Genomic DNA, 12,198 nt, shown 5'->3' with positions numbered 1-12,198 from the left:
AATCGACCCCAGGACTTATTCTTTGTAAGCCTAGTACTTATTCTATCGGTCTCTCTTGCGGAACCGCTAGGTTACGGGGATATAAACACACCAGCATCGGTTGCCAAACGATGTTGGGGGACAAACACAGACGCACAAACATACACACACACATACATATGTATACATATATACGATGGGTTTCTTTCAGTTTCCGTCTACCAAATCCACTCACAAGGCTTTGGTCGGCCCGAGGCTATAGTAGAAGACACTTGCCCAAGGTGCCACGCAGTGGGAATGAACCCGGAACCATGTGCTTGGTAAGCAAGCTACTTACCACACAGCCACTCCTGCGCCTATTTTGTTATCGATAAATAAATAATTTGTATTTGGGATTTCAGACTTCTTGATCTTTCATCGCAACACGTTTAATAGGAGTTACATATGTTCTTTTAATAACAGTTTGATTCACGACTTAAAGTACCTGCCACTAACATCTGATGAGATGGACGTGTCCTACACACCCACAAAACTGAAAGTCATATGGTGCTGAGTTGTACAGACACACTTGCTGAAACCAACCTGTCCAGTTACATGCAAGCATTAAAAAAACCATAAAATTAAATATAAATTAGCTTGTTTCATAAAATTAAATATAAATTAGCGTGTTTCACCAAACTATACAAATATAACAAACTCTATTTACTTAGTACGTCCATCGCATGCAAAGCATTGCTCTCAATTTCCCCCTGTCCTAGCTGTATATTTATGAACGAATATAAACGCCAAAATATTTTAAACCATTTATAAGATAATGAAGAATATAATCTACGAATTTGAGTGCTTTTACTCCCCACCAATTGAAAAGAATCCGTAAAATCGATATGAATTGAAATATAGAAAACAGCCATCGTTAATTATGTTGCCTAACGTTCATAGAATATTCGTTTGAAAATTTTTAGTTCTTAAAAGCATTTGGAAAGACGACTGACAAGAAAAGTAAGTGATATAAAAAGCAGCACTTACATGCGACAATGATGATGTAGGGATCTTTGAGTAATGTACAGAGGGAGCCATGTAGGTGCTGTAGAAATAGATATGAAGAGGAAAGAAATCATAATACAAAAAAGAATATACATACATAATATATACATACATACATAATACATACATACATACATACATACATACATACATACATACATACATACATACATACATACATACATACATACATATATACATACATACATACATAATACATACGTATATATATATATATATATATATATATATATATATATATATATATTATATATATATATATATATATATATATATATATAAATGTACTCATAACTTAATGTTTATTTCTTCCATGAGTACAAGTAAGTATCTAATTTATTTTCTTATCGTATTTATCGCTGATGACGAGAAAATTCTAAATGAATTAACTCAGAAATCGGGACCGATTCAATAATAACGAATTTTTAAAGAAATTTCTGTCGGTTTGCTTTCAAGACGCGTGCTTATAGTGAGAAATTATATGGTTATTGACGATTAATTGTATTTTCAGCATATGTGCCCTTGAAACCAGTTAAGTGCATTAATTTAAATTTAAATAAATCTTCATATATACCCTTTGTGCATTTTAAACTTCGTTTATTTCTTAAACATTACTATTTGCATGAATTAGTAACGACACACACATACACACATACACAGAGCAAATCAAATAAAAAATAAATAAGAAAGAACAACAAAAGTCAAATGAAAATTCATAGTTGATATGTTTAGGTTGATTGATTGATTGATTCTAGTTTCAGCTCATGAGCTGTGGCCATGCTGGGGCACCGCCATTTTGATGCTCAAAAAAGGAATAAAAATTATAGAGTAAAAGTAAACGTTTCGGATTTAGGTTCTTCGTCGGATTCTAAAGGAAAGTCCAGGCAGAGACAAGGAATAGAAGAAAGGATTTAAGAAAAGAAAGAAAAGAGTCAGGAAAAAACCCCACGTGTATTAAGTTCCCATGATCGACCTTTGACTAACCGGAAGTGTGAGAGATAGTGAAACAAGACAGTGAAAGAGGAGTGCGTGATAGTATGTGTGTGTGCGCACGTGTATGCATGAGGGTATATGTGTAAGTAACAATAAAAGAAGAATTGAATGTTACAAATTCTCTGCATGTGTTTGTTGTGTGTGTGTGCGCAATTCGTACCCGAATCACAGATTAAAAGACTTGCTCTTAGAGAGAAAGCATTGAGCTTTTAGGCATTTTAGATATTCCTGATAGAATTTAGTTTTAATTTGTGACAGCAGTAGCATGTTTAGAATCTATAACTTTCGTCTACTTTCCTTTCTTTGCCTGGCGATGATGGCCCTGTATGTATTTATAATATATAGGTTGTTTATTGCAAGATAAATATTTATAAGTTGGTATAAGACTGAGGAGACCCCCTTCGGTCATGAATGACCATGGGATTGCACCTAGAAAATTACCCTCCGAGACAAGGTTGTTTATGGAAGACCAGCAGTCGCCTATGCATACCAGCCTCCCCTCTCCACACCACTGATGTTATCCAAGGGAAAGGCAAAGGCTGATATAGCTTGGCACCAGTGACGTCGCAACTCATTTCTACAGCTGAGTGAACTGGAGCAACGTGAAATAAAGTGTCTTGCTCAAGAACACAACACGCAGCCCGGTCTAGGAATCGAACTCACAACCTCACGATCGTAAGCTCGACGCTCTAACCACTGAGCCAGGCACCTTCACGGGTATAAGACTACAAAAGAATATATGAGACTTTACAAGACTTTAAAAAACTTTGTAAGCGGTGTTGAAAGTGTCGTCCTTCATTTTCAATACATGAATTGACTCTTCTACACATGTTTTGAAAAACATCTTGGAGAGTCTGACGCGCCATGGACCGTGTGAAGGTTATGATTGTGTCTTTTAGCTCATTAATGGTTTTCGGGCGATTCTTGTATACTGATCCTTTACTTGCTCCCCAGAAGAAAAGTCTAGTGGTGTTAAATCATGTGATCTTGGTGGCCGAAGTCCCTTCGAAATAATCCGTTCATCGAAAAACTCTTGGAGTGTGCTGTGTAGCTCCATCTTGCTGAAAGTATGCATTATTAATTTCATTTACTGTGAGTTGGCCTACAAATGGACGGACAATATTTGAGCAATATCTCTCGGTGTTGATGGTGTCCTCAAAAAAAAAAAAAAAAAATTCACTGCGGAGACACTTTTTGAAAACCCTGTATAACATATTTATCATTTGCTACTTGAAACTTGAAATGTTTTATTTTTGCTTACCTTCACCGAGGATTCTCTCTTCATTGTTAATAACTGAAGAACTGAAAAAAAAAAAAAACCCAGAAACATTAAATTGTTAGAAAAAACAAAAGCAAAAGCAAAAACAAAACAGCTTTAACATGTAATAACAGAAAGAGAGGTTAGATTTGGAGTCGATTTCGAGGGTTTGTATTAGCAAAACTGTTCCGTTTCTATGCTTTCGTCACAGACATCATCTTCATCATCACTCTCATCATCATCATCATCATCATCATCATCATCATCATCATGTCTCTTCCTGTTCCAGTTTCTCGAATTTGAAACCACTACTCAATCAGGAACATGGTTTGGCAGAATCACTAGGGCATCGGACCAAATATCTCACTGTATTTTTCCTTCCAACTCAATGTTCTGGGTTCAAATTCGTCCGAGGCCAACTTTGCTTTTCATTCTTGCGGTTCGCTAAAATGATGTACCAGTCATATACTGTGGTCGATGACATCAGTTTTTCCACTCATCTCAAAATTGTTAGCCTTGTCCTTAAATTAGAAATTAAAGGTGGTGAGCTGGCAGAAAGGTGTGTGCGTTGCACAAAATGCCTTGCACAAAATGCCTTGCGGTATTTCTTTTGAGGTTTACGCTCTGATTTAAAATCCCACTGAGGTCAGCGACGCCTTTCCTCCACCTCCACGTTGAGGTCGATAAAATAAAGTACCAATCAATGGTTTAGTGTGGAGGCACATGGCCCAGTGGTTAGAGCAGCGGACTCGCGGTCGAGGGATCGCGGGTTCGAATCTCAGGCCGGGCGATGTGTGTGTTTATGAGCGAAACTCCTAAGCTCCACGTGGCTCCAGCAGAAGATAATGGCGAACTTCTGTTGACTTTCGCTACAACTTTCTCTCACTCTTTCCTCCTGCATCTTGCAGCTCAACTGAGACGGACCGGCATCCCGTCCAGGTGGGGAACCTATACGCGAAGGAAACCGGGAAACCGGCCCTTATGAGCCAGTCGTGACTCGAGAAGGAACAAACAAGCAAAAAAACGATGGTTTAGTACAGAAGTCGATGGTTTAGGATGATCCTTTCTCCTTATATGGCTGACCTTATGCCTAAAGAACAAACCAATTAGGAAGTTGAGTGGAAGAATCATGAGAGCGCCTGAAAATGCTTTGCGGTATTTTGCCTTAACGAAAGTGCCTTTTCTGCAGACTAGTTCAATAACTAGTCTGCAGTAAAAGTCTTCGTTCACAGTTCGTTTTTTTACGAGCTCACGGCCAATGCTAATGCTCAAATCCTGCCGAGGTCAGCTTTGTCTTTCATCCTTTCAGATGTCGATAAAGTAAAGAAGCAGTCAAGTACTTCGGTCGTTGGTATTGATTAACGCCGCTTAAAGTTGTTAACTCTGTGTCTAAATCTGTAACCGTCATTATCTCTGCATCTTAATGCTGTATTAATTTCACCAATATCACTCGTGTTTTAACATTAGCAGTTTAATGGTTTAACGACAAGCCTCTAATCTTTAAAAATGTTCTCACTTGTCAGAGAAATTGAATGTAATAGCGAAATAATGATCTCCGACGTTAAACGAAATACTTACATATAGCGAAGCTCATGATACCAGATAGAAGAATGAAAGGAAAAGCAGGGTTGACAAATTCAAACAGAAGACTTCCATACACGGGACCAGCTGTAAATAGAAGAAGAACTCATAAACTGAACATAAATAATTTGAAACATCTAACTTAGTGGTTCTCAGCTAGAGAAGGGGTTCATAAAGAGATTTTGCTGCTAAAATTTATCTGCAATAAACTGGTTTACATCTACAAACACAAAATATTTTAACAATACTTTTAAAGAATTCCTAATAATATTTAATTATGAAAAATGCAATAAGATTTTATTAAATATCAAATGGCTCTGAGAGTTCACAACCCGAATAAAATTGGTATTAAAGGGGTCCACTGGTGAAAAATGGTTGAGAACCACTGATCTAATTGAATTAGTTAAGAATGATATTGTAAAGGAATATGAATCAAAACAGCGCTAATATTTACCGATAATTCCAATGGACAATCCACTAAACGCATAGCCTATTACATTTCCCCGGCGATAATCATCTTTGAATGTTGCTGCTACAAGTCCTAGAGCTGAGAACAAAAGGTAAACATGACTGAGTAACGAATACCGAATCCAAACAGACAAAGGTTAGCGCGACATTAATTTCATTTGTTTATCACTATCTATACAGGTAAAACCAGATTTTCAGTGGCGTTTTTGATTAGGTATTAGACGGCGGGATGGAGGTGACTGAAAGTTAAAGGTTCACACCTCTTCTATGTGCATTGTGTTGCGATCATGTTCAAGATATTCAACCCATGGCACATTTTGCACAAATGTCGGTCTTATCTCTTTTAGTTTAAACACAAATGTATAAAACATGGTGATAGTTTACCTAACTGGTGTTCTCCATTGGAGTTGAAAAGGGGCTACACAACACATACACTTCGAATTAGTCACCTTGCGCAGCAATACACCACTCCCAGCGTTCCTGCTACTTTTGGAATGTGTCCTGGAAGTTGTTTTTCGCAAGCGAGTCGAGGACATCCTGCAATTTGCTCTTGATCTCAACAACGGTTGTTAAAATGATGACCTTTGAGCTCTCTTTTCATCTTTAGGAAAAGATGGAAGTCCGCAAGTGCCAAATCTTGCAAACAGGGTGGATGTGGAAGCGATACTATGTTGTTCTTGGTGGGAAACTCACGAGTGAGGAGACCTCGGTGAAGGTATTTTGTTGTCGTGAAAAATCTAATTCTTCACGCTCCACAGATCCGTAATGTCTTGCCCTAGTGGGAGGAATGTTGATTTGATGGAGGGAATGAGCTAACGTGCTGCAGGAAAATTTAATCGCTATAAACAAATTATTTGTGCAGGTCACTAAGCAAGAAATTGCAGAACCGTGCCTTTCTCGGAATCAAGAGATCATCATTACACACAAACACACACAGACATACACATGTATGTATGCATGTATGTATGCATGTATGTATGTATGTATGTATGTATGTATTGAGCGCATTTCTGGCAAGTAATACGTACATATATTAATTGCTGGAATGTGGTGCTGATGATAAAGTAATAACTCCCGAAATATGCATATACACACATTGCTTGTTTTATAAAAATCATCGATCGCATTGTTTACATAGAGGTATTCGTATACGAAACGTCGTAACTACACACACGCACGCACACACACACACACAACACACACACACACACACACACACACACACACACACACACACACACACAAGAAGAAGCGATTGTGTAACATGCTAGACGTAAGCAAGAGCAGGCAAAATGGCTGTAACCAAATACCAAGCGCATACAGCAGGTTCTGTTCCCGCAGTTATCACATTTTACCTCTAAACTATATTTAAGGTTTTGGTCAAAATATCTATAATGTTAACTCACCTGTCACCGCTGTCAGCGAGGACGAGATTCCTTGTAACACTCGAGTAACTATCAACATCCAGTAAGTTTTACTGTAGGGAAAAGCTGGCGAGAGAAAAACCACAAGGAATTTTCAAATATCAAATTGGTGTCGCGACAGATTTTTAAGGAATGGCTATGTTAAAAAGGAGCGGAGAAAATGTGTCTATTTTAACAGAGACAAGGCTAAGGTAATTGATTACTTGCTACGATGGTTGAAACGCCTTAGTAGAATGGTTTTTGGATCAATGAAGAAAACAGAACGAAGGAAACAGATGAATGAAATATCAGGAAAGAAGAAAAGTTGAAAAATATTTAGAGGTCGGAATATAACTGAAATAAGTTTAGGGTTGGTATTGTCTATCCACCTATCCATTTTTATGGTCCCAAAAGGGCACAAAAGTGATGTCAAATAAGTCAGCATCGAATCAGCGATGCCAAATAGACGGAGCCAAAACAGCTGTGTCAAACCGTCTCAGACCGTACAATAGAGCTTATATTTTCGTACCAAACTCATTCTCCCCAAGTTCTAACTACGAGTGTAATGTTACACTGCTGCTGATGGTGATGGTGGTGCTGGTGTTGGCTGTGATGGTTGTAATTATTGTTGACAAACACCAAGCAAGACGGCGTGAATCAGCCAAGCTTTACCTGCTAGAAATAGCAATCCAAATGCTTTTAAATCAGATCCAAATGCTAGATGTTCAAGAACCAAATGAAGAGCAGATTTTCAATTCCGGGATCATCTTGATTCCAAAAAGGGCATAATATGTCTATGTTGAGCAAATGAGATACAGGGTTCCCATCGGACAGACAGAATTTCGTTTTTATTAATATAGATTTCAAAGTCTTTGATCAGATGCTTAACATTAATCTTACGTAACACATCTGATTCTATACTTGGTAGATATAAGGCATCCGAATATTATCCCAAGTTTAAAGGGATTTCTCTTGTGCCGTAAACTATTTACCGTTTCTCTGATGCCCAATCTTCCCTTGATTCTCTAAGCGCGTGCGTATTTTGCTTAATATTTAATCTAGAGCTGCCTATTTGGGTACGAAATAGGGTGATTAGAAAGTATAAACATACCTAATGTGGAGAGGAGAAGGACCAAGCTACCAAACAACATCGGCTTCCGATAACCAAATCTGAAAACAAGAAAAATGGTGCAGTTGAAAAACAGCAGAAATGATATGTTCTTTTCTACTCTAGGCACAAGGCCCGAAATATTTGGGGAGTGGGGTAGTCGATTAGATCGACCCCAGTACGAAATTGACTTAATTTATAGACCCCGAAATGAAGAAAGGCAAAGTCGACCCCGGTGGCATTTGAACTCAGAACATAAAGACAGACGAAATACTGCTAAGCATTTCGCTCGGCGTGCTAACGTTTCTTATTTCTTTATTGCCCATACGGGGCTAAACATAGAGGTTACAAACAAGGACAGACAACGGGATTAAGTCGATTATATCGACCCCAGTGCGTAACATGGTACTTAATTTATCAACCCCGAAAGGATGAAAGGTAAAATCGACCTCGGCGGAATTTGAACTCAGAATGTAGCGGCAGACGAAATACATATTTTTTTACCACCCACAACGGGCTAAACACAGAGAGGACAAACAAGGACAGACAAACGGATTAAGTCGATTACATCGACCCCAGTGCGTAACTGGTACTTATTTAACCGACCCCGAAAGGATGAAAGGCAAAGTTGACCTCGGCGGAATTTGAACTCAGAACGTAGCGGCAGACGAAATACTGCTAAGCATTTCGCCCGGTGTGCTAACAATATAAATTAGGCGGCGAGCTGGCAGAATCGTTAGCACGCCGGGCGAATACGTAGCCGTATTTCGTCTGTCTTGACGTTCTGAGTTCAAATTCCGCCGAGATCGACTTTGCCTTGCATCCTTTCGGGGTCGATAAATTAAGTACCAGTTACGTACTGGGGTCGACGTAATCGACTTAATCCGTTTGTCTGTCCTTGTTTGTCCCTCCTGTGTTTGCCCCCTTGTGGGTAATAAAGAAACATATAAGTACAAATTCTTGCAGATCAATTATTTCCAGTCTGACAATCTCCTCTTAGTTGTGAAAAACAGACACTAAGTGAAAACATTTTTTTTTCTCCGTGGTCAGAAAAAGGAGATCAGTTTGATAAGTTTCAGCGTTTCTAATTGCTTTATCAGTAATCAGTAGCCGATTTTGTTTGGCCACATACAGTGAGAATGACACTCCAATGTCTGGAGCAATTTGGATGGGAAAGGCTGCTCCACGCAGCATATTCGCCGGACATTGCCCCATCTGAGTATCATTTATTCCGCAGTCTTCAAAATCATTTGGACAGAAAAAACATGAATTCTGTAGACGAGGTCAGAACAGTACTGGAGGAGTATTTTGAAAGAGGGGCCTTGTAAGTCTATTAGATAGATGGAAGAGTATTTTAGAAAATGAAGGAGAGAATATTTTCGATTAAAAAAGAACTTTGTTTATCTGAATTTTGAGATATATATATATGATGACCTCTCTCTCTCTCTCTCTCTCTCTCTCTCTCTCTCTCTCTCTCTCTCTCTCTCTCTCTCTATATATATATATATATATATATATATGTATATGTATAATATATATGTATAATATATATATATATATATATTATATGTGTATATATATATGTATGTGTGTGTGTGTGTATATATTTGTACCTTTGTGCTTGTCTCCCCGCCCCCATCACTTGACAACCGGTATTAGTTTGTTGATGACTCATAACCTGGCGGTTCGGCAAAAGAGACCGACAGAATAGTACCAGAGTTAATAAAAATAAGTACTAGAGTCGATTCGTTCGACTAAAACCCCTTCAAGCGGGTGCCCCCAAATGGCCACAGTCTAATGAGAGAGAGAGAAAGAGAGAGAGAGAGAGAGAGAAGAGAGAGAGAAAGGTTGGGGAAGAGGTGGGGTAGAAAGAAGGACAAAGCAAGAGAACAGTAAGATCAAGAGGGAAATGGAAAAGAAGAGATTCATGAGATCAGTTTGGAATTAAAAAAAAAGGACAAAAAGCTCTTGGCAAAAGCATTTACCTTGTTACAATATAACCGACGAATGGATTACATACAAACTGTGCAATGCCCTTGGCTGCAATCAGGTAACCATAGCGACCTTGGTTATTTATGTCTTTATTCACGTCCCTGTCTTGTGACAACGATAATGTGTCGTTCGGATTATTGGAATCGTTTTCCGATTGCTGGGGATGTTCCAAATCGTAAAGCATTTCCGGTAAGATCGGATCTGAAAATACAGGAAAAAAAAAAACATAACTTTATATATATATATATATGTACATACATACATACATACATACATACATACATACATACATACAAATATATATATATAATATATATATATATATATATATATAATATATATATATTATATATATATTATATATATATATATATATAATATATATATATATATATATATATATATATATATATATATATATATATGTATATATGTATATCATACATACATTTATTTATATTAAGGGCATTACTATACATAAATGCGTCACGCTAGGAGGGACTCTTAAAGTAAAACTACCATAATAAATACATTTTGTAGCGAACGCGAGGGAATGCAACTTTCGAAGCGAGTATTTTAAAATCAGAATTCAGCTGCAAATCATATGATTTCATAATTAGTGCACAAAATGCACATATTAATCGTCAGTTCATGCATAATCAAGACACATAAAAATAAACAAAAAAATCAACATACCAGACGAACACCAAATGTATCCAGCATAATACATAGAATTATTCATACTTATATACGAGGGGCGTTCAATAAGTAATGCCCCTGACCCACTTGCATTTGTTTGATCTAGCTGAAATTTTGCATGTGCAATTATTCATATCTCTATAGATGAAGTGGCAAATTACAGCTCTGAACTAATTGTGGTTTCTGATTTACAGGTGTTTGAACTGAGTCAAGTGTGAAATGGAGCCTGTTGAGTGTCGAGCAGTGATCCGGTTTTTGTATTTGAAAGGACGCACATCGCGGGAGACTTTTGATGAAATGAAAGTAACTTATGGTGATGATGCCCCATCATATGACTTTGTAAAACGCTGGCATCGTGAATTCAAACATGGTCGGAACTCTGTAGAAACAGCTCCCAGATCTGGTCGCCCCGCTTCTGCCATTGATGAGGCATCTGTCCATCAAGTTGAGGCTGCCATTTTGAAAGATCGACGCATAACTATTCGCCAAATAGCCCATGAGGTCAATATTAGTACCGGGTCTGTGGAAACTATCATTCATGACCATTTGCATATGCAAAAGGTGTCTGCCAGATGGATTCCCAGGTTGCTCACACCTTTCCAGAAGCAAGAACGCGTCGAGTGCTCGAGGATGAATTTGGAGATGTGCCAAGAAGATGAGTCAAAATGTTTCAAAAGACTGACTACACAGGATGAAACCTGAGTCCATCACTATGATCCAGAGAGCAAAGCCCAGTCAATGCAGTGGAAGCACCGTGACTCACCTCCTCCAAAGAAGGCAAGAGTGCAGCCCTCCGCTGGCAAGGTCATGCTCACAGTCTTCTGGGACCAGGACGGAGTAGTGGTGACAGATTTCCTGGCAAAGGGTACCACAATTACAGGAGCTTATTATGCTTCACTTTTGAGGAAATTAAGGGAAGCTATCAAAATCAAGAGGCGGGGCAAGATCAGCAAAGGCATCCTCCTCCTGCAGGACAACGCTCCGGTCCACAACTCGCGTGTCGCCAGATCAGAAGCACAGGCGTGCGGCTATGAACTCCTCCCCCATCCCCCTACTTTCCTGACGTTGCACCCTCTGGTTTTCACCTCTTCCCAGCCATGAAGTTGTTTTTGAAAGGAAAGCATTTCCCAGATGATGCAGCCTTGATTTCTGAAGTCACGTCATGGCTGGAGGACCAAGCTGGGGTCTTCTACAAAAACAGTCTCCAGAGCTGTATCAAACGATGGGAGAAATGCGTAACTCTGGGTGGTTCCTATGTAGAAAAAGACTAATAACTGTGCCAAGTTTCGTTGCTATACTGCTATGGGAAGTGGGTCAGGGGCATTACTTATTGAACGCCCCTCGTATCTATGTAAGAGGCGGGCTTTTCGAATTGCATCTCGGTACACGTATTTATTCAGAATAAAATTCAGCACTGAATATATTCCGTTTAAATTTACTAATTTACTAAAGAAATTTATTAATTATTTAATTATTTAAAGGGAATAATTAATACATTTTTCCCCGATGAGGTTTTTTTCACGCTAACTACTTGATAATTTCTTATAAAGATTTTATCCTATTTTTAAATTATATATACATACAGATATACAAGGTGCGATAGGTAAATTGTGACCATGCGCATTGTTTGTTTTTGATTTTGTCGACCACAG

General features: G+C 38.3%; 1 protein-coding gene across 1 annotated transcript in view; it reads right to left on the bottom strand.

Annotated features, from left to right (window-relative positions):
- The window catches only part of LOC115210195 (synaptic vesicular amine transporter-like), a 37,639-nt gene that overhangs the window by 16,939 nt on the left and 8,502 nt on the right, over positions 1–12,198 (bottom strand). Inside the window, exons 2-8 of the mRNA XM_029778662.2 lie at positions 9,841–10,048; positions 7,859–7,917; positions 6,751–6,834; positions 5,331–5,423; positions 4,874–4,963; positions 3,299–3,339; positions 1,006–1,063 (exon numbers count right to left, since the gene is read on the bottom strand). Of these exons, the coding sequence (XP_029634522.2) occupies positions 1,006–1,063; positions 3,299–3,339; positions 4,874–4,963; positions 5,331–5,423; positions 6,751–6,834; positions 7,859–7,917; positions 9,841–10,048 (633 nt within the window). The remainder of the gene's footprint in view (positions 1–1,005; positions 1,064–3,298; positions 3,340–4,873; positions 4,964–5,330; positions 5,424–6,750; positions 6,835–7,858; positions 7,918–9,840; positions 10,049–12,198) is intronic.

The sequence above is a fragment of the Octopus sinensis genome, linkage group LG4, assembly GCF_006345805.1.
Source record: "Octopus sinensis linkage group LG4, ASM634580v1, whole genome shotgun sequence".
NCBI lineage: Eukaryota > Metazoa > Mollusca > Cephalopoda > Octopoda > Octopodidae > Octopus > Octopus sinensis.
The sequence above is the reverse complement of the archived record's forward strand: the minus strand, read 5'-3'. Positions and strand labels throughout refer to the sequence as shown.